Below are 23,148 nucleotides of genomic sequence, written 5' to 3'. Positions count from 1 at the left end.
CAAATAAAGTTGATTTCTGATTTCTTATTTAATGGAAACACTGCAATTACGAAATTGCATTTTATCGGCATTAGCAGAAAAAGATTTTGTGCACATTTGTAGTGAAAATGCAGCTACTAAACTTGTGATGTCCGTTTGAGATTTGTCAGCTCCCTGCAAATCGACCCATCTCAGCTCTGCGTGTAAACCAAATGACATTCAGATCCGATCAGCCCTCCTGATGCGCTGTGCCATTTTATTGTCAGTAGGAACAGATGTAGACACTGTAGCAGAGCAAAAACCTCCAGTTCTGCTTTAGAAACAGCAGCTTTCAAAGTCCAACAAGACCTGAAGGCTATACTGCAGATAGTTTGTACAGAGTGACGTTACTGTGCCATTTTAATGACACTGGTACCACCTAGTGGTATATTTGTGGTATGACATTTAATAAAATTTCTATAAATCTTTATTTATATTTTCAGTAAAGAACATCATCTCCTTGCACATGTAAAAACAGCCAAATAGTTTATATTAAAACCTTATTACCCTCGAAATTTGGGAGGCAGCGTTGCAGTCACATTAAAAAGAGAAGATCCCTTTGAAAATAACAATTTTAGGCCAGAGTCCCTTTGAGTCATCAGTGAGGGAGAAAAACGGGAGAAAATCTGAAAATGTCTGAGATGGCAAAGAAAGAGCAGTGAACCATCAGGTCTGAAGAGGCAAAGGAAGTAAACTGTGCTCACTGTATATTTGAAGAGATCAACTCTTGCCACAGTGAACTTCAGAGGGAGACACTTCTCCCATCAGGAGGAAAAAGCAAACATAAATTAGGAAAACTAATGAAAAACAAACAGGTTTTGTTCCTCTCCAGTGAACTGAGATTAAGAGCAGAGCAAATTCACTCGACGAGTGGCACTGTTGAGTTTGGATCAACTAGATAAGGTCCAAGTAGAGCCATTTCAGGTGTCTGACCTCAGCTCAGCACCTCCCCCTGCAGGAGGAGTCATGATACTATAAAAAAAAAAGGTCTTCTCCAGGTTTTATGTTTCAGAACTTTAAAAATTGTTGTTACAGTGGACTTTGTACGGGCAAAAAAAAAAAAAGAAAGTTCACAGACATTGCATCTGATTGAATATTTAAATAAAAACACTGTTGCTGCTCCTCACAAGATGATTTAAAAATAAAAAAAAACTAACAAGATTCAACCGTCCTGAGAACATTCTGGAAATAATAAATACATCATGACCAGAACCCTGGAGCACACTCCTGTTGACTTGAACAAGTGTATTCTTATGGTTGTAGTAAAGAATCAGTCCAGGCTGTCTCTCCCAGTGGTTCAGTATCCCTGTAGTCCGTTATAAACCTTCTGTACAGATCCTTGCTTCAAGATACTCCGGATACCTGGAACGACACACACATTGAGGGACTATTAGTAACGGAACAGTCAGGTGGTTTCGCCCCATGGCAGATGTAGTACAAGAGTTGCAGTAAAAATATATAATCATTAACAAATAACTTAAAACAAAGAAAAAAAAAGTTCAACAGGCTCTTCACTGCCTTTTATTACAATGTCATCTGCAAACATGATGATCCATGGCGACTCCAGCAGACAAGCAGTTCAAAACTGATTGATGTATTCTCACCTTGACCTTAAACTGTTACCCAGAATCATAAAACAAATATCACAGACCAATAAAACTCATTTTGATGTATAAATGTGGACTTTCTTAAAAGTATGCCTATATTTTGACGTTATTGGCCAAGTGGTATCAGACCCCATTTTAGAACCTACTTTGCTGCCATGATGGACTGAAGATTGTTGGTCGTTGTTTGGCTAGGCTACTCTAGGTTAGGCCAGCAGCCTTTTCTGGCTCTCGTCTTGTACGAGTCTGACAAAAAGCCACGCACTGAGTAGTTTAACATAGCTTCCATGCCTTCCATTGTTGTGTTTGTAAAGATCAGTTTGTATTATTTTTCAAATTCTGGGAGCGTCTGATTATATGACAACCCCACCCAGTTGAGCCGTTAGTCATTTGTAATTGAAACCACTGAGTGCCAATGCAGGCCATTAGTCTGTGTTCGTACTAAGATGTAATGGAAGCCCAGGTTGCTTTGATAGTGGCCATTTGCATGGTTGGGTCTGGTGTCTCATCTTTCTCTTGATAATACTCCATACATTCTCTATGGGGTTCAGCTGACCAATCAGCAGTGATGTCATGGTTATTAAAACCAGTATTGGTGGTTTTGGCAGCTGAAATCGACTCCAATCGTTGCGTTAGAATCCTTGAGGCTGTTGCCGTAGCTCGTGCATTTCTTTTCTACCACTAAACTTTCCATTAAAATCTTTGCATTCAGGACTCTTAACAGCCAGCTGGTTTAGCAGTGACCTTGTGCATCACCTCAGTCTATAAAGTCTTGTGATTATGTACAACATAACATTTCTGAGGTCCTTTTTTGTTACTCTTAGAAATGCTGTTTCCAATTTTTCGAGAAACTAAATTACCACAAATAAACACTTAAAATGTGTCACTCAACAGGCACAACAACAAGCTTCTCACCGTCTTTCTGCTGATCATCAAGTTGTGTCTGAGGAAACTCCACGTCGAAGGTGATGATGAGGGAACCTCGGATATTTATGTTGTCAAAGTTCGGCAGACCCTCTCCTTTCTTCCACATTCGAGCTCCGGGTTTAGTGATCTTGTCTCTCACTATGTGGACCTGTTAAGAGTTCAACTCAGTTCAACTCCTACTTTCAATTGCCAGAATACATTCTTTCTCAATCAAATTCAAACAGTGCAAGTTCTAAAAAAAAAAGAAGGACCTTGTGCCCGTCCAAATGTATGATGTCCATCTCGAAACCGACCATAGCCTCAACCAGAGAGATAGTGACGTTGGTGTAAAGGTCGTCTCCTCTGCGTTCAAACACCGGATGTCTGAAAAAGAAAATAAAGTCACAAATCTGCTCTCCACACACTCATCTCATATTTATCAGTAATGAAAGCTGCTTCATACTTCAGCACTTTGATGCGGAATCGCAGATCTCCAGGCTCGCCGTCAATGTGAGGTTCACCTGAGGTTACAGATAAAACATGAGGAACGGATGATAAGACATGAACTAATTACTCTGGTTAGTCTTTGTGAAGATCACCTTCTCCAATGAAGGGATATTCCATCTCGTCTCTCACCCCCTGTTCAATCTCCACCTCCAGGGTTCTCTCCTCGTTCACCAGCCTGAGGTGAGAAAACGTCACGTTATAGAGGAGCTTACGCAGACTCACTTACCTGTCAATACAAGAATTAACAGACACGGTTCCACTTTACGATAAAGCAGCACTCGGTCGTTCATTCAGGCAGGACACACACGCCATAACTAGCGATGCTCCAACTATAGTTTTCTTTCCGATCACTAATGTTTTAAAAGCCTGGCCTTCCGATTTGGTCAACACAATAACATAAAATGTAGCCAACGATAGATGCTAAGTTAGCAACACTGGGTTGACCATCTTTAACTATAGGTGGAGACGTGATCTGGTGGACAGGTTGGTCAGTCAAATGGACACAGTGGTTGATTTCCAGACCTTTGCGGAGGTAGATACAGTCGGTGTCTCATGACTATTGGCCAATCGCTGAGCTCCCAAAATTACGGAAATCTGGCCCAATTTAATTGTTGCACCTTCTACATTTAACTTCATGTAGAAATAAATATTTTTGAAAGTAAAATCAGACCACAGGGCAGACACCTGGGTTATATTTATGTTAAATGCTTTCAAGTCATGTCAAGATTTACAAGTGAAATTTCATTCTCATTTTGTATAAAAACCTTGATAAAACAGGGCATTATTACCCCTAAAGCAAAGAACTCTGGGTAATATCAGCCTGCTTGTGTCTTTTCACAGAAAAACTAAAAGTGTTCACACCCTCATTTTAAAATAACTGAATTGAGGAATTACAATTGCTAGTCGCACCTAGGCTGCTTCTACAAACAACAGAAATACAATAGGTCAATTTCAGCATGATACTGTGACAGGATGCTGTCTAGGTAACAGATACGCAGGCTTTATACCAGGAGTATAAAGCCAACAGACTTTATACCTATGGGTATAGCACATGTTAGCATTGATCTTTACAACACTCTGGAGCGGCAAATCACACATCTGTCTCAGTTTGGTAGTTGACAAATCCAGAAGAATGGAACCTGCCTGTCAACACTGTGCCAAATGCAGAGTTTGGTGGAGGCAGTGTCATGCTGTGGGGCAGATTTTACCAGGCTGTCTTCAGCCCCTTACCTCCAATACTGGGAAACCCTTTTTAGGCCTAGGAAGACCTTTTGAACAACCTCACGGTCCCAGCTATCTGAACAGTTTGGTGATGACAACATACCTCAATACCACCACACAAAGCAAGATCCATAAAGACATAGACGGACAAGACTAGTGTAGCAGAACTCAACTGGTCTGCATAGATTCCTGACCGTTCTCGACTTGGGAAAATAATGTTTACAAAGAACACCAGGGTTTAAAGATTGAGCCGTGTTTGGAAATTACCAGAAGACCCCAAACATGCTGCCTCGGCTGCTCATACCCAACAGCTTCCTGACCTCATATCTTCAGGATTGAAAGGATCCAGCAGGGTGATAAATTTGATCAGATATTGTGTCTTTTTCTGAAATATACAAGTATTTTAACGTTCTTCAGGGCATCACCATGGTGGGGCCTTTAGCTCTGTTTGAAAGTACAGTGATGATCCCAGATGTTTTGGCAGTGATGCAAATGCTGCGTTTTGTAAACGTAATCAACTCCAAGCACTAACTTGATAACAGTGGATCACAAATGGTCAGGATTTGGTCCAGAACTTCATATTCAGGTCTACAACAAAAATAGTCTGCAACATAATTTCAGCCTGAATGGCTCCACTCTCTCTTTCATGACGAGGGACTCACTTGACGTTCGGACATTCGTCGCACACCGTCTCCTGAGTCATCTGGAAGCGGCCCGGTCCGAGCTGCGTCGTCCTCATTTCCTGTCTGCAGTTGCACTTCCTTTTGCCAGGAGCTTCTTTAGCTACAGGCTTGTTCCGCACAACCTGGCAACAAAACGGTTTCAGAAGGAATCAAAAATAAAGCATAAAACTCCTATGTTGTTCTACACATGGTATTAAAGATAATTCTGGAAAATAAGCACAAGCTTTTAATTCAGAAAGGAAGCGATTCTCCATACCTCCACAAAGTTCCCAGAATACACCTCTTCCAGCGTGACCTCAAGGTCGAGAACTATGTCATTTCCTCTGGGGATGTTCCTGTCTTGCTGCTGCCGATTTCCTCCAAACATGAAGCCGAAATCGCCAAAGAAGCTTTGAGGGCAAAGAGGGAAGGGAGAAACAGTCAGTGGACATTTCTTTTTTAAAAACACCAGGGGCCTCATGCACAGTTTTCACACTAAAACTTGGCAGACGGACAAATTTAGAAATGCGCGGCACACACAAGAAATTCTGATGTATAAAGCCGTACGTACACACATACCTGTGCACCTTTCCTTTATACATTTCAATTTGTGGGAAATAAAGTGCAGCTGTTTGTCCGCCTGTCGCCATCCATAAATATATCTTAATGCAAATTAGTATAAATACCCAGAAGTCTGCCACCACGTGAAGCAATTACCATGGAAACGTCCTTGTTTGTAGTGGCATAAGTATTTATAATAATAATAATTATATATTTTATGTAAAAGGTGCTTTCATGGCACAAAAGGTAACCTTACCAAATAAAAATCAAAATAATACATTTAAAAGAAAAAAAAAAAAGAAAAAAATATAAAAAAGAAAATAGAGATCCAAGTGCAAATTCCTGTTTGAACAGCAGAGCGTTCAGCCAGGATTTAAAGACAGTCAGCGTGTCAAGGAGTGCTTGGAGTGGGAAAGTGCACCGGTACCGGTACCGCACGGCTCCTTCTTTAAGTTTTGCTCGGAGCTCCAGGATGATCAGTCTGGATTAATCTAAACACTAATAAACCATCATCAACATATCCTAGCAGATCAATATGATCTCTGATCAAACGCTCCCTTGAATCCTTCCATTGGTGATGTTCTCCATCAGAAAGCGGCTCACTTTTATGCAGCTACTGATAAACATGTGATTGTCTACACACCTTGATCACCTTAAAAATAATCAAACCTGTTTGGAGTTAATCTGCTGATCCAACCCCGTTTTCTTTTTCAGTCAGAATTAAATTACCCCATAGATGCATTTCATGCACAGACCAACACGTCTTTATGCATCTTTATGAGACAAAAACTGAGGAGTAGTACCATTTACATTCGAGTGAAGTTTTCACATCCTTTCGTTTTTATTTTGTGTGTGTGTGATGTTATTGTCTGAGGAAAAATGTGGTTCAGTTTCATTGTTTACGTTTAAACAATGAAATATTTAAATTATAAAAAAAACATCGGGTTCGATGCTTCTTGATTAAAATACACTGAATGGAGTCAGATCTCAGTGTGTTTATGTGAGTTCTGAGGTTTTCTAGTTTGTTATTGAAAAGTTTGGGTGGCTGCCGCACATTTTCACAGCAGGTCAAACGTGTGCGTATATTTACGCAAACTTTCACGCCACATTCGTTTTGTTACATGCCGACTTGTGAGTAAAATATGCCGCCGCACATTTTTTGTGCATATGCATGCTTTTAACATGAGGCCCCAGAGCTGAATATGTGATTCATCCGTTTGAACAGATCTGGACTAAGAACGTCCAGACCATCTGTTCAGGTTTAGACGTCCAACTGCTTGAAATATAGAACTAGTATCTCCTGCTCAAAGACCACAACAGAGAAGTTTAATAAATTATCTCATCATTAATGGTCTGATTTATGGTGGGACTCAATTAAAGCTTTAAACTTTTTAGTCTTTTCGCTTGAGGCAGATCTACTGCCCTTTACCCCTAACCTGACCAGATCTTTGGAACAACAGAACTAGTACATTAGCAAGACAACTATTCCATTTTCCATTTGGAACATTGCTTTTGACTGAAATAGTTCTTTATGTTTATAATAAAAGACAATCCAATAATTTCTAAAAGGAACACAGCACCAACCTGGAGAAGATATCATTATGAGAACTGTGATGACCTTCTTTGAGTCCATCTTCTCCGTACATATCATACTGTTTCCTTTTCTCCTCATCAGACAGAACCTGGGTACAAAACAGCCAATCAACTTCATAGTAAACATATGCACAGTGTCATGCACCGCTATCCTGAACTTTTTCACATTTTAAGGTTAACATAAAATTGTTAGATACTTTGTAAATAAATAGATTGTTGAAGTCGGATACATGATCTGATATTAATATCTGTATAGAAGGGGTGCATCGATTCATAGGCCAGCCAATTTATTGGTGCCGATTTCCTTAATTTTGGGAGATCGGTGATCAACTAATTTTTACATGTGAAGCCGATCTTATCCACTGATGTTATCAACCTCGGAAAAGGTCTAAAAATCAACGACTGTGCTTTTCTTTTCTCCCGTGAGAGAAGTTTGACTGACAAACCAGCCAACCAGGTCATGTCTGCACATTTACAGTTAATAATAGTCACCCCACTGTTGCCAATTGAGCTGCTTTCTTGATATATTGAGCAACATTTCAGACAAAAAAATGGTATCTGCCAAATTTGGAATCAGTAAGTTAGGCTTTTTCAAAGATCGGTAATCGGCGATCGGCCACAATTCTGCAATCGGTGCACCCATATAGTCCTGATATTGAAAATATGTGCACAATTCATAAGGACAGATCTATTCAGACTAATTCTATGTCTTGCTGTAAGGAGTGTCATGCTTTAGTATTTATTTTGCATTATATTTAGAATCCCGAATTGCACTTTGTGAACCATTTGAAAGGTTTGTTGCAGTTTGTGCATCATGCAGTCTGCATCAACTACATAAAGCATTGTGCAGAGTACATAGTAAAAAAAAATTGTGTCGGATTTTAAATAGTAAAAGGTTAAGCCACATATACTGTGTCAATTTATTTCTATCAAAACGCGCTTACAGTAAAATCCAAATATATTGATGAAATCTGATTTCCAAGCTCACAAATCTTAACAGCACTTGTGATTCGTAGGAATACTTAAGATATGCAAATTAGACGTCAGTAATAAGGTAATGTGAACGTTTGAAACGGAAACACCTGCAGCGGTTATTAAAATCCACTCCCAGTCATCCACGTCTGACTTTTCCTGTCGCCAGCTGTGCTACGCCACAGCCAATCAGCTGCAGCCACACGGTGTAGTCGGCCAATCACAGAACTCTGATCGTTTATAATAGTAACCAAATAGCAAGCGCACAAACGACTTTTATAACCGTTTGGCACTTATGGTACAATTTTGTTTTATATTGCATTTCATTGTACTTTAGAAACACTCCAGCTGTTGAGTAACTATGTAAGGAGGAAGTGTGTGTTGGGCCTCATTCATCTATAACTGATACAAAACAATAGTTGTATGCTCACCTCGTAAGCTGCTCCCAGATCTGCGAATTTGTCCTGTGCTTTGGGGTCGTCGGGGTTCCTGTCGGGGTGTAACTGTAGAGCCAACTTTCTGTAGGCCTTCTTTATATCCCTGATGGTTGCTGTCTTACTCACCCCCAGGATATTATAGAAATCTCGACTACATCAAAGAGGGAGAGAGGGCAATGACGGCATGTTCATTATTCCACGGACAGAAACACACCGAGCTCTGCTGCCGATATAGTAGCTTCTAAGTCAGTGAAGCAGTGGTCTGCTAGCTAAAGTCTCAGAGAAGACAGGCGCCGGTGTTGGGTTCAGGCTCCCTCCGTGTGACTGCTAGCTCCATGCTAACTAAGCTAACTAAACCAAAGCATGACCACTAATACCAGCACGTTGGGGTTCAACAGCATAAAATGGCTTGTGGAAACAACAAAAACGCCTCTTGGAGGTTCTGTTCAGAATATCAGCCTGCTCTCCTCCACGCATGGAGAGACCCGGGTAGACCAATCACAGCTAAACATGTGTACCTGCTGGCAGTGCCGTTTCACCGCCGGGTCGCTGCTTCTGCGAGCGACACCCGCTTACCTGGCAAGTACTGCCGTGGTGATATAAAGCAGCAGGCAGCACGCATTCCAGATGTTAATCCCTTTCTTAGCCATAGATCCCCGGAGTCACGAAGGACAAGATACAGAAGGTACCAGCCGGCTTTTGAAGCTCAGATCCCGCAAGCCACTCACAAGCCTTCTTCCTCCTGTCAGAGAGAGCCCTCCCACCGCGGCGTGTCCGCTAACTCCGCCCACACTTAAAGAAGCTCCAGCCTCATGGACCAGGAGTCGAGGTTACTCTTTCTGTTGAGAGCCAAAAGTGACACGATGCAATATAAATCAATGACATCTGGATATAACTGGAAACATATATGCGTTGAAAAATAAATGAATGTTATTTGTAATTATTGAAATGTTAAAATAATTTCTAAAAACTTGTATTCATTGTATGTTGAAATCCAGGTTATTTAGCATCAATTTAATTAACTGTTTAATAGTCTGTGTAATCTCAGTAAATTTGCTGTTGTCCTGCAGTAAATCAGATGTTGAGGTCAGTGTCATTCGCTGTTATCACAAAAGTTATCTGAAATAACCCATGACAATTAATGCATACCTAACTGCAAAAAAATATTTTTTGCTGTAAGCTTATCCTGTTGTCACTTTTTAATTACATTTTAAACAGTGCTTTTTTTATTTACCATAATATATTGTAACATACTTCATTTCTTCTGAAGTAAATAAGTTGTTGCAGATACACAATCTGGAAATTAATACTAAAAATATTTAAGATTTGCACATTATTACAAGATCTCTTTAATTAATACATTATGTAATGTAGTTTGATTAGAAAGCAAAATACAAACAGTCTTACAGTCATTTTAATTTATTATTGCCTCACTAGTTGACAATTAAACCAGAGGTTATTCACGGTCATGAAAAAAGTTATCAAAAAACAATGTGAAAGTATAATGCAGTGTGGATGCAGTTTCAGATAAATTCAATTCAGTTTATATGTTACAAAAAATAAAATGTATTTTAAAATGTGCGTAGTTCATTTAATCCAATTAGTCAAAAGTAAATTACATGTTTTTTTATTTCTGTCCTCATTATAGAACACAATCCTGCTGTTCCAGCTTATTTTTCCTGCTGACTTTTAGAATGGAAAAAGTCCAGTTACATTAATTTGAAATTAATGCCAGTGGTGCTGATGTGGCTAAACATGAGGAGCCCCATATGAATCAGGGTCATCCCAAGCCTTTGTCAGGTCTTGTGGAAAATTCTGTTCCCTTGTGAAAATCAAACTTACAGGATTTGTTGTTGATGAAGAGGGGAATAAGCACAGTTTGTGGAAAAATAATTTCTTCCCATGTTCTGGAGGGGAAACAGATTATTTCAGGCAGCTAAAATTAATTGGTTCCCCCCAAGTAACTGGCCAATAATGAGCAAATGTTGCCTTATTTACAGGATTTGTTGTTCAAGAAGAGAACAAGCACAGTTAAAGAGTCTGAAAAAATAATTATCTCCCATATTAGAGAGGGGGAACAGATTATTTCAGCTGAAATATTTGGTTTCCCCCTCATAACTTTGGCAAAGAACAAATGTTTTCAAATTCTCAATGATTGTTATACATGATAGTATGATTGAGCCACCAAAAATTAACAACTAGAAATTTATTTTATCAAGCAACCTGCCATATTTTACATTAGAACGGGATTTTCCAGAAAGCCTGCACGCTCATGTTTTAAGGAAGTCTTATTTTTTGTGTCCTACTATCAGCCAGCTTTCATCCTATTATATCAGCAGTGAACAATTATAAATACACACAACGTGTTGGAAACCCGTGTTTGGGGACTGACGTTTAATTGTCATGTTAAGTGACAAAAGTTGGAAAAAGACCGATTCTCTTGGCGACTAAAAAAACAACACAAAACGGTGTAAGAAGAACTTCACACAATATTTCGTTTATTTATTTATTTAACAATTCTGTTAGCTGCCGATTAAACTGAAAGTTACAACCTTGACATAATTATATGAGTTGTTTTATCGAGAAATCGATCAGAAAATGGTGTGACTTGCCTCTATGGCTGCAGTGCGCGCTCCTTCATGCAAAGTGCTGCGCGCGCTCCCGCGAGCTGCGCGCGCCGCTTGTCGGGAAGGGAGGCGCCAAAGAGGAAGAATATTCAACTTTACTGAGTGTGTGAATGAAAACAAACCGTGACAAGTAAACTCGGAACATCAGCGTTCGTCTAATGAAACCGTGACCCAGCAGTTTATCCTCCCGAGGGACGGAACACATCGTTTCCTGTGTGGGACAAAGTTCGGAGGTAAGAGCGCTCCTAGCTTTGTTAGCCAGCTGTAGCTAACGTCGGCTTTCAGCTGAACTTTAGTCAAGTTTACTTTTCGGAAAACAAGTTGGCTGTCCTTTGTTATTGCGTCACGAAAATGTTTTATGATTATTTACTTCATTTATTTACTCTCTACTGTGGTGCGGCTTAAGAAAGCTGCTCAGGTTAGGTCGCCCTACGAAGAGATGAAATGTCAGGTGTGGATGACACCAGCAGTTGTCATGGGAGCAAAGCTGGGAGATAACTATGTTATGTTCCACATCCAATTCCACCGTCAGTGTTCAGACTTCAGGCACAAATAAATGTTACCACTTTTAGAAGAAGCTCAAAATCTTTGAGCAACATCATAATGAGGATCATGTTCAGAATAAACAAGCATACCTGTCTATCTGGAATAAGTAGGTGTGCCTAATCTGCAGGTTTTAACTGTTGCTTCATTCCAAAAAAACAATGCTATGGTGCAGCTATAGAAGGTAGCTGTGCTTATGCAGCTACCTTATGAGGCTATATTTAAAGAAATATTCTGTAATTTGGCTAAATAAGAATTACAAATTGATATGTTCTTGTGAACACTGTCATACACTGTTTGAGGTAAATAAATCTGGGCTTTTTATTTTACAACAAAATATCTAGAAAGGTGACTCAGTCTTCACTGGCTTCTGTCGTGATTTAAATTTAACTCCAAGCACAGAAAAGCCTCACAGTCATTATTAACTCATAATGATTTCTTTGCAAAACAAATATGGAGCTGGTAGTTTGTTGAAAATGAAGTACTTCAATTCAAAGTATGACAGAGGCAAAAAGCAAATCACAAGAAAAACATCAAGACAATATGGCCTAACAACAAAGGGTCACATGAGGGGAAAGTGAATCATGATCAGAGTATCAGGATGAAATACCCAGACCAAAATAGCACTGTTCAATGTTAGGTTAACCATTTACATAGACAGTTTAGTCTATGTAAATGTTGTAACCATGGGAACAGTATTGACACTTACATGTTCACACACATGTTCAGGTGTTGCGCTATAAACATTTCTGTCACATTTAGATTCCCATGTTAAAGTACGGCATGCGTTCGTTTTTACAGGGGCCTCATGCAGCATGGTACTGTGATTTACAACATTTGTTATGAAAGGTAATCATTTTCTGCTTCATTTCCAAAACTGAGTCACCATTAAAACCCAGCACCTGCTTCTGCTTCTATTAACATTTGTGAAAGAATGAGTCGCTTTTGGGGGCTCGGTGAATTCCAGCAGGTTTTCCTGGGAAGTCCAGTCAAACTTCTCCACTACTGAATACGACACAGACTGCTATGACAAAGTGAAAGAATGAGAACGTCAGCTGTCAGAAAATAAATTTTTCCCATCAAAGGGAAGCAACTTCCTCCACATGGTGTGTTCTCAAGCTGTAAACTGAACTTTTAAGGCTTATGACACTCTGTTTTCTTGTCGCTCTATAAAGGCCTGATTTGTGGAGTGCACAAGTAAGTGTTCTCTGACATTGTTCTCCAACTGGAAAACTTCTGAAACCAATCAGCTGCTTTGAATTTTCAATTCAGTTTATTTTCACAGCACCAATTCACAACAGATATGGTCTCAAACTAAAAATAACTCAGAGGGATTTCTATAAAAGGGGAGTAATTGCATGTAAACACTAAAATGTTTTGATTTCTGCGATTTAAAAAAATCAGATAGGAATGGGTGATATGGACTTAAAGTTTTATCAGGACAGTTACCACTAATGTGATAAAAATGACAATAAGAACTACGTATTACTTATTTTTTAGGTAACAGTATAGCTGTGACTGCATGGCACAGCAATCAAAGCTGCACAAACACAAATACTACTCTTAAAAAACACACTCATTTGTTTGTTATGTGCTTCTTTAGGACGCCAGTAACAAAATTAAGTATAATATGTATGACTAAAGTGCACACAGTAACTACATTTAATCATATTTTCAAATGTATTATTATTTATTGATACACCTTTGTTGAACAAACGGTGGAGAAAAATAGCAGAACTAATAATCCTAACAAGGACAGTTTTGTTGTTTAAACATCGATTGGAATTTATTGTGTCAATGATTAATCAAAATTCATACAAGAAATTCAAGATATTAAACAATACAATAAATGGCCAACCTTATATTCAAATCCTTTGAAACAATTTCTTCAGCTAACTTTACAGTTATGCCTCTTTTTTTTTTTTTTTTTATCACATAAAACCTCAATAAATCCACAGTGAACTGTGGTTGTAACATGACAAAATGTGAAAAACATTGATGGAACATGAACACTTTTGCAAGTCACTCCTTGCTTTCAATCTAGTCCAATTTAAAATACTTTATTCCTCCCAAAGAGCGATTAATTATTGTCATAATTTATATAATTCAAATATCTTCAATGAAACGTTGAGGATGATGGTTTTAATTGTGTGATTGTGATCCTGTGAGCAAGAAGCTTCTCTCATAGCAGTCGGTAGCTATGTTTCCATCCAATTGTCATGCAAATTTTGAGCGAACTTTTAAACTGTTGCAAAAAAAAGATCATGCGAATTAGGAGCATTTCCTTCTACTGGTTTGGAGCGAATCCAGCAGGCTGCACAAAGCGTGATCTTGTCAGATGTTGACTCTACGAATGGCTGTAATAAACCAGGTGCAAAGGTTGCAAACCAGCAAGGGCCACACATCTCAGAAAAATGGACAGACTCCTCCCCTCAGACCTTGAGGGTAGGACTTAGAAATTTTTGAGTGTCATGCCTATAGTAATTCACAGAGCTAGCAGTGCATGACAGCATTCCACCACTTCCATCCCATCTTGGAGCTTCGGTTGCCGGCCACTCCAGGCAGACAGTTCTCCCCTACGTGCTAAAGGTTGGGACTGTGATTCGCCACTTCATAATTTATTTTGCAAATGTGTTTCCATCTTCCTTTTAACGCTTTTACCCTTTTTCGGAAAAAGCCAAAAACCACTTCAAACAAAATGTTAAAAGCTTTATTGCGAAATTGAGTAAGTTATTTTTGAATTTGTATATTTCTATTTACCTTTTCTGCTGCGATACTCCAAAATGCAAAGGAAAAAAAACATCGATGGAAACATTCGTACTCGTGCAACAAATTTGCTCCTCCTCTTTAAATCTATGGATTTATTTCACTTTCATAACTTCTTCTGTGCACCATGTGAAAACTCTCCCTCTCCCCTCAGACATGGAGGCGGACAGTGTGAGCATATGGCCACGCATGGAGCCCTTCTTACTGGGTGCCCTGCAGGTGAACGCACTGACACCGGTTGAATGCTTGACATCATCCAGACACATGTAGACGTGTGAAATGACCCAGAGTGTGGTCCATTTTCAGGTGGCTCCCACCTCCAAGCTCAGCCTGCACTACCTCCGGAAGATGGCAATCTATGTTCAAACTCGGGAAGGCTGCTTTCCTGTCCTGAGCTGGTCCATGTGGCGGCATATCGCCTGTGGAAAGCTGCAGCTTCCAGAAGACCTGGCATGGCTCTACTTAGAGACATTCGACCTGCTTTTGGGTCACACTCCAGAGGAAAGGCTGGAGCGGGCAGAGTGCCTGTCCCAGTGCTCCTCCAAAAGCGAGTTGGACCAGCAAAGAAGTAAGGTAAGAGGACACCAGTGGCGGAGAGCGGTAATACCAATTATTGTTTCTCATGTAACCCAAAGTTGATGCTGAGACATTGTGTCTTTGTCCCCAGTTGTCAGTGGACACGCTTCAGTTCCTCCTCTTCCTCTACATCCAGCAGCTGAACCGCATGTCTCTGCGGACGTCTCTGATTGGTGAGGAGTGGCCCAGTCACCGAGCTCGCTCCCCCTCTCCATCAGAGCGAGAGACCAAGGCCAGCTCTCAGAACAAGGTGAAAGACACTAAAGACGGGACCGACCCGACTGAATGTTTATTGTCTTGAAACTGGAAGCACGGGTCTTGTCACCATCTCCTGGTTCTTTGATCTGTTGCTTATAGCCCTTCTTTGTTGCTGGCTTTGTTTGGCAGAATTGGGACGATCAGGCTCATCTGTCGTTCGTTCAGAACCACTTGGCAGATATTTTGGAGCTGCTGGTAGAACCGGGGCAGTTGTCTCAGTCAGGACAGGCCAAAAGAGACTCCCAGGTGAGTCTATGCTATCTTACTAAAAAGACTTGAAGTTGCAAAAGGACAATCAACATCATGTTAAATCCCATAAATTGGGAATGGGATGTCACTCATGTTCATGTGTGTTTGAAGACAGGGAAGTGAAATATTTTTGACAATGTACAGCTGTTAGCTTTGCATGTTGTTTGTATATCTGTAACCTGGGTGCTGTGTTGATATTTAGGAACTTGTTTTGGTTTCTTGGTGCTTGGTTTCAAGCACCAAGAAACCTCACCTGTTGTTTCAGGTCATAAGATAAACCCACTAAACATCATAAAGTCTTACTGATGCTAAGTTTAAAGAGGCAGTATCATGTGTTTTCCAGGTACAAAGTGCCATTCTATAGCACAATCAAGTAACTATGTTAATTTCAGTTGCTAGAAAAAATGTTGTATATCAAATATGATGTAAAAGAAAATTTAGTCTCTAATTTAATGCCTTGAAATTGGGCCTCTGTGTCTTTAAAACCTCCTGCTCTTCCTGAAACTCCACCTTCAGGGATTCATCACAACATGGCTCCTCTATTAACGCTTTAACAACGTTTTTTCCAGCACTTCACTGAGTAGTAGCTCCTATAATGAGTTCACCAGATGTTCAGTTCCACCAGGTGTTTGCTAGCTGTTGCTGGCTAGTCTGAGCTGAGTGGGAGAGGGATACTCTGTGAGGCAGAAGTTCCAAGGAGGAGCTGTGTCTTGAAGACGGGGCTAAGTTCAACCAGGCGTTTTGCAGCTGAATGGTTGCTATGGGTGATTAAAGGGTTTTTCAAACATGCATGGAAGAGTTAAAGCAACACTCTGGGTATGTTCTGAATAACATCACAACATGTCGTAAAGCTCAAAAATGTTGATTTTACACAATACTGCCCCTTTAAAGCCCACAGATGTTCTTGTTCACCATGTTTTCTGACCAGACGTGTTCTGAATTTCTGTGCCATAGAAAGATTTAAAGCGTTGTAATTACCCTTCTGTCATCAGATCTCCCTGGAAGCTGTGCAGAGTTTAGGCCTCCTCCTGGAGGGCTCAGTTGGCCATGGAAAAGGCATCCAGCCCATCCACAAGCTGTTGACCAAAGGGCTGCTCCAAACACCGTCTGGCTACTCCATGCTGAGCCGCTCCTTCCCTCTGCACAGACTCCTCTCATGTCTCCAACAAAACCTCACCCTCAACCCGTTTGGGATGACCGCCTGCCTCCGCTCGGGGAAGAAACTAGCCTGGGCCCAACAAGGTATCGCTGAGTCTCCTGGCAGTCAGACTCCTTCAGCCTTCAGACTGCCTGCCTGGAAGTGTTTGACTCCCTACCTGTTGTCTTTTCATTCCAGTGGAAGGAGCCATGAAGAGAGCTAAGATAGCCCGCAACACCCACATGGCCCCACCCGGCAGCAAGATGGTGCTGATGTCCCAGGTCATCAAACAGACTCTGGCTAAAACATCTGACAAGCTGACCGGCGCCAACATCAAGATCCACAGATGTTCTGATGCCTTCATATACCTCCTATCTCCTCTCAGGTGAAGCCAGCTTCTCTTAACGCTGGGAACGCATTTGGCAGTGGCACTGATTTGTGTTAATGTTAGCGCCAGCAGTATGAGTGATCTCTGTCTCACATTAATACTTAGTCATATTCAATAAACTGGAATATGGATTCGCTCGCTTGTTAGATTAAAAGCAACTCTTGATAACAACCTTTAAACAGGTAACATATTTTCATTAGACCCACATCTCTGCATTAAGAATATTTTAATTGGTCTGATATAATATTCTTAACTTGAATATTGTGCTTTCGTCAAAACAAAAAAAAACACCTTTTTTTTAACTTATAGTCTATTGGGAAGTAATCTATATAATGTGCAACTTGTGAACTGAGTTACTGAAATATATTAACTTTTCTTTAATGTTCTACTTTATTGACAATGACTAGTTGAGGACAGCTGGAATGATACTGGCTCAGAGCTCTCCCACATTTCTAGGAACCTCTTTCCCTGAAGCAGGGAGGAGTAAAATGACAGATGCCAAAGTGATAAACAATAAATAACACCTGAGCGATGTTTCTACAGCTACACACCTTGGGTCTTGAAAGATCCTCCCTGAAAAGGCAAACATGCAGATCTGTCTGCACAAAAACCGCTGATGTGCTCCAAGTTAAATTGTTCATTTGACAAAAGGATTAAAAATTTTTTAAACCAGCTTTAACTTTATTTGAATCAAATACAACATGGTGCATGTCGGTGCATGTATCCCACATATTACTAAGCAGTTTCTTTTCCTCCGCTTAGCAATATGCTTAAATTCAGTGGATCGTCTCGTCCTATCTCCATTTTGAATTTAGTTATTTCCTAACTCAATGAGAATCGATAGGGAATCGAATCGATAAGTGAGATCTATGATGGAATCGCTATCGGTAAGCTCGTGTCATTCCCAGGGAACATGAACTCACTGTGTTGTGTTTTTGTTGCATTCTTTAGATCCGTCAGTGTGGACAAATGCCGTGACAGCACAGTGGTTCTGGGTCCAGTCCAGACCAGCGTCCACATCCACAGCTGTCAGAACGTACGTGTGGTGTGTGTTGCCGGCAGGGTGGTGATCAGCGCCTCCTCGCGCTGCACCGTCCACGCCCTTACCCCCACCTGCCCGCTGCTTCTGCCCGGAAACTCCGACATAACCCTGGCTCCCTTCCACATTTTCTACCCCTCCCTGGAGGACCACATGGCCAGCGTGGGGCTCGCTGTGGTCCCCAATGCCTGGGATCAGCCCTTGGTTCTGGGAACCGAGGGCCTCGCCAGCCCCCCACTCAGCTCGCCCTCAAGCTTGGACAGCACCTGCTACCGCCTGCTGCCCCCGTCCGAGTTTCACACGCTGGCTGTGCCTTTCCAGATGGAAGGTGACACGTGCGAGGTACCTGGCGGTCTGCCCCCTGCCTACCAGGCAGCACTGAGGGAAAAGCAGAAAAGGATACAGAACTGGCAGAAAACAGTGATGGAGGCCCGACTGAACAAGTGGGTATTAGGAAAAGCCTGGCAGCGCTCCATCCTTGGTGGATTGATTATTAAAGTGCAGTATGCAACTTTTATAAACAATAAGGTTTTTTTTACATATTTGTTAAAACTCTCTCTATGTTGTCACAGTATGTATGAGAGAGATTATCTGAGAAAAGGTCAAGCTCCTCTGCCTTCCCCCTGTGGTTCTGCTGTCATCTACAGAAATACACCGCTCTGTCCGAAACAACCAATCAGAGCCAGGAGGAGGGTTTTAATGCTGTTAATCACACTCCTGTAAGCACTGCTTACATCCTCCCCCTTTTTCTTGGCTAGTCTACAGTTCGTTACACAAATAGGAGCCTAACATAAATGCTAAGATGAGTTAGCATAGGCAACAATGATGGCAGATAAACGGCTCTCCTGTAGTTTCCATGTAGCACCATGTACACAAGATTGATTGACTACGCTAAACCCCTCCTCCTGGTTCTGCTTGACTGTTTTTGACCGTTTGTTTCTGCAGATGGCAGTAGGAGCACTGGGAGGAGGTAGAAGAAGAGGTTATCTGTCTCTGTGACAACATGGTGACAGTTTTAACACATATTTAAAAAACATGGGTGAGGCAACTTTATTTAGCGTTATCGGAGTAAAAGGTCTCCAACCTTTTCATTATTTCATTTCAAAATGTTCCTTCCATTTCATCATTATATGCTACTTTCTGTTCATTTGGATAAAATTCCAAAATAAGGTGATCAATGTTGTCATGTGAAAACTTTTAAGGAGTATGAATACTTTAGCAGTGCACTGTAAACCAGGGAGGAGTTTGATGGAAAATATCTCCCAAAGATCAATGTGGATTTGATCTATTCTCTTCTGCGCTGTCTGACCCAGACAGACTAGTGAACCCGTGGCAGGGCAGGGGGGCGGGTGGAGGGAAAATCTCTCAGCGGCTCTGAAACTCTTTCCTGACTTTTTAAACCTTTTTTTTCCTGGATGTTGTGTTTGTAGGGAGCAGAAGCAACAGTTTCAGGAGCTGGTGGAGCTAAAGTTCCACGAGTGGCTTTTGGAAACTGGCCACCGACAGGAACTGGACAGCCTGATCCCAACCATGGCCAACTCTCAGAAGAACTCGGACGGAGCGGCGACAGACTCCAGCCGGGTTAAAGACGCCAAACCTGTCCAGACGACTGCTGCTTATTGAGCTCGTGACTCGCTGCTGTGTAAGGGCATGTTTCTGACCTGATCCAGAACACCGTACAGGCAGACTGCATCCTGTGTGTGACGGGTTCTGGTTCGGGCAGTTGCTGCGCTGCAGGTTCAGGTCTGACCTGTTTTCAGGCTCAGAAAAGGCAGCTAAGTCCTCGACGTGAAAGAGCAGGCAAAGGAGTAGATCGGCATGTTGTAGAGCAACATAGCAACGGGTTGCTGTTCTTGGAACAACACTTTTAAGGGGTATGAATACAAAATGCACTAGAAAATATGCCAAGATTTCAATGGGCATTTAGAGAAAATCAACTCTTGTTGTTTGGTCAAAGGGCTGCTTAAATTAGTTAAAGTAAAGCAAGAGTTGTGAAGGTTTTTTTTTTTTTTTTTACCCAGGAAAAAAAAAGAGAGAGTTTTTCTTGACCAAGAAAAACTCTAAGAATCAGTTTCCTTTTCCACCACAAGCCATTATCATTATCTTTCCAATACTGTACATAGTTTAAACCTTCAGAAGCCTCCACATGCTTTGACTACCTTCCACGGTGACTTACAAGGTAAACATGAGGCACATTAGCTGTTACTGGCTGAACTGTGAGGTTCAGCCAGTCACACGGAGAGCACTCTGAACAGAAGTGCAGTGTAGCATATTCCGAGAACCGCCGGTAGAAACTAAAGTGAGCAGCAGTAAACCAGGAAGAAGCTCTGGTGGAGTCTTTGTGTCGGGTTTCATTTACATCTGTGGCCAGAACTTGGATCTGGGAATATACGCCACAACCCGTTCATGTAAAAGGTGGAAAACCAGTTGGATCTTCTAATCACCAGTTGGTGACCAAACCCAAACACCGGGAGCTGTACGGTATCCATCACTATGAGACTATTGCAGTTTGAAAATCCTGTGAAAATACTAGTTTCATAGTACAAACACAAAAATCAAAAGGATAAATCATCTTAATTTAAGTTAAAAAAAAAAAAAAGCAACAAATGTTCTTAACACTACCAAAATTATAAAATATATTGATACTTTTAAAATAGATCACTATGCAATGTATTATTGATAAGTTTAATACTAGTGTGTAGGATATTGTAGTATTTCTTATTTTGCGTTTTATAGAATAAAACTAGTCAAACAAGCAGTATTGAAACTAGTCTGTAAAAGCTCCACCTGGATCCCAGGAAGCTATCCATGTCTGTTAATCAGGAACACATCAAGGTGAAAGTGCTTCATATTAACTCAGATAGGCAGAAATAAACATATTTTAAACCTTTGGAAGCCATGTTGGATTTAAAAATGTGATTGGTGAGAATCAGATTTCCCCTTTGGAAATCCAACTGTTTGTTGTTGCTACTTCAAAATTCCCACCTTTTATTTTGAAACACACCTTTTCACACACAATGCCAATGGGTCAGACTTGTCTTTTTTTGTTTCTTTCTATTATTTCTTTTTGCATTTCAGTGCCACCCAGGCTCTGTGTCTGAGTTACCCTCAGCAGGGTTGGGCAGATGCTGATCTACAGCCAGTTGGATAAAAGTGTTGAGACACAAATAAAAAAGAGGGGAGGGGGAGACTTGGTGTGTGGCGCTGCACTGTGATCCTCCTGGCAGATGTACGTCCCATTATCTGTTTCAGTGTGGATTTACCCTGTTCTTACAGCAGGAACAACCTGCTGGGCTGACGTGTGCCAAGTAACAAGCATGCTACAAACACAATAATTTCACATGACATTTATGAATGTTTGTGAACATCAGCTGTCGATTATTTTTCATAAACCCTCCGTTAGAAGATGTATTACCTCGAAGTGTTTCTCACTAGCTTATTTGCACTCACTAGCTTCCAGCGTATTTACAGTTTATGTGCAACACACATTGATCACAGAGAGCTCGCTGCAAAAACACTAAATCAAGTATTTTTGGTCTACTTGAAATGAGACAAACTATTTTACAAGAAACTTTTCAGTCAGATATAGGAGCTTGTTTTAACTCAATTCCTTAATGTTGATGAAAAAGTACTAGTTCCATTTGCAGATTATTTTATTTATAACTGAAGTTTCTTCCCTTGTTATAAGTGAAATAATCTGCCAGTGGAACTAGAACTTTTTCATCAACATTAAGGAATTGAGTTAAAACAAGCTCCTATATCTGACTGAAAATGTATGTCTCTTATTTCAGGTGTTCTAAGATATTTACGCTAGAAATCAGACCAAGAATACATGGTAAGATTGAGTGTTTTTGCAATGCTGCTGCTGCTTTGTGTTGATGAGGGAAGTTACTGTAAAACACTATGCATTTGAAGATGTGTACACTGAAAAAAAAAGGCCTTACCGCAAATGTCTGCTACCTGAATGTCCCTGCTGCTGTAGCTGCTCTGTAATAAGTACAGGACTGTTTATGATCAAGTGGAAACTAATTAAAGGTTTGCTAGAACTACAACGCCTTCTCTTTGTTCTCCTGCTGCCAGGTTTAGAAACCATGATGGACCTAATCCCGGCTTATACTTCCTGGAAGTACTAATGTAGCTATTTCAGTTCTATTCAAAAATACCTTTATCCCAAAAGGAAATTAAGTGCCGTCACTCATTTCATCCATGTATGTTCAAAGTTTGTGGTTGGTTATTCTGTGGGGAGGAAGGATCTCCAATAGCAGTCAGTCTTGCCTGAAGACTCCTCTGACTAAAGATGCTGTTGCTGTAACAATCGTATGACTGTCCTGACATGCTAACAGTTCAACATCTCCGCAGCAGAGATGATATTCCACAGTAACATGTCCTGGACGACACCATCAGTTGTCATGCTCTGCTAATCCAGGTCATTTGGTTTTGCCACTTCTCTTAAATCTCTGCCTGGCTAGAAAGCCAAGCAGAGAGATGTTGGAGTCGGGGATGTGATCCTTCTCATCGAAATTAATGAAGGAGAATATTTTAACTTCCTGTGTGTCTCTCATTTGAGCTAAATCTATGTAAATTTACATTCCTGACAAAATACACTAATTAAATCTTCCTTTCATACGTATTTGTAGGTATTTATAAACTTTCAAAGCTTCCACTTCACAGAACACATGACTCCCCCACTCAGCTCCTTCAGACTAGCCAGCAGCAATTAGCAAACACGTCTGCTGAGCTCATTATAGGAGCTACTTCTCAGAGCAATGCTGGTAAAAACATTAAAGGGCCAATGTCGGAGCCATGTTGTGATAACTTCCTGAAGGTGGAGTTTCAGGAAGAACAGGAGGTTTTAAAGAAACACACCTACAGGTAAAAGTCTCGGCCTGATTATCTTTTCTGCACGTCTTCTCCCTCTCTCCTTACCCACCTTAGTGTCTGACAACTCTACTCCACTACAGGAGAAGTGGGACATAAAACGGAGCGACGAACTAGATGTGAATTATGGCATAAAAACAGAATCAGTGAAAAATTAACACATGATGTGGATTAGGCAGTGCAGCAGGTGATGAGTGAAGATTAC

At 40.8% G+C, this 23,148-nt stretch overlaps 2 protein-coding genes across 2 annotated transcripts; one reads left to right on the top strand and one right to left on the bottom strand.

Annotated features, from left to right (window-relative positions):
* Positions 1–208: 208 nt before the first annotated feature.
* Positions 209–9,258, bottom strand: dnajb11 (DnaJ heat shock protein family (Hsp40) member B11). The gene is made up of 10 exons (XM_008437803.3): positions 9,058–9,258; positions 8,476–8,632; positions 7,064–7,161; positions 5,196–5,328; positions 4,919–5,061; positions 3,128–3,210; positions 2,992–3,049; positions 2,801–2,912; positions 2,538–2,697; positions 209–1,380 (listed from the first exon to the last, which is right to left on the bottom strand). Exons 1-10 carry the CDS (start codon positions 9,129–9,131, stop codon positions 1,316–1,318), a joined length of 1,083 nt encoding a protein of 360 aa, XP_008436025.2. The 5' UTR covers positions 9,132–9,258; the 3' UTR covers positions 209–1,315.
* A 1,869-nt stretch (positions 9,259–11,127) lies between these two features.
* Positions 11,128–22,117, top strand: tbccd1 (TBCC domain containing 1). The gene is made up of 9 exons (XM_008437817.2): positions 11,128–11,341; positions 14,572–14,636; positions 14,724–14,990; positions 15,085–15,243; positions 15,381–15,497; positions 16,493–16,742; positions 16,837–17,023; positions 17,978–18,508; positions 19,496–22,117. The coding sequence occupies exons 2-9, from the start codon at positions 14,574–14,576 to the stop codon at positions 19,686–19,688; spliced, it is 1,767 nt and encodes a 588-aa protein (XP_008436039.1). The 5' UTR covers positions 11,128–11,341; positions 14,572–14,573; the 3' UTR covers positions 19,689–22,117.
* Positions 22,118–23,148: the final 1,031 nt, after the last annotated feature.

This window comes from Poecilia reticulata, chromosome 2 (assembly GCF_904066995.2).
Source record: "Poecilia reticulata chromosome 2, P_reticulata-male-v2, whole genome shotgun sequence".
In the NCBI taxonomy this organism is placed as follows: domain Eukaryota; kingdom Metazoa; phylum Chordata; class Actinopteri; order Cyprinodontiformes; family Poeciliidae; genus Poecilia; species Poecilia reticulata.
This window is presented reverse-complemented; position numbering and strand designations above follow the sequence as displayed.

Bases quoted from the DNA above. Each gene is read 5' to 3' on its own strand.
- tbccd1 (XM_008437817.2), top strand. From the start codon at position 14,574: ATGGAGGCGGACAGTGTGAGCATATGGCCACGCATGGAGCCCTTCTTA. The intron at 16,743-16,836 runs GTATCGCTGAGT...TTTTCATTCCAG, and splicing joins ACTAGCCTGGGCCCAACAAG to TGGAAGGAGCCATGAAGAGA. The intron at 18,509-19,495 runs GTGGGTATTAGG...TTGTGTTTGTAG, and splicing joins ATGGAGGCCCGACTGAACAA to GGAGCAGAAGCAACAGTTTC.
- dnajb11 (XM_008437803.3), bottom strand. From the start codon at position 9,131: ATGGCTAAGAAAGGGATTAACATCTGGAATGCGTGCTGCCTGCTGCTT. The intron at 8,633-9,057 runs GTAAGCGGGTGT...TCTTTGATGTAG, and splicing joins ACCACGGCAGTACTTGCCAG to TCGAGATTTCTATAATATCC. The intron at 7,162-8,475 runs GTGAGCATACAA...TTTTGTACCCAG, and splicing joins ATCTGGGAGCAGCTTACGAG to GTTCTGTCTGATGAGGAGAA.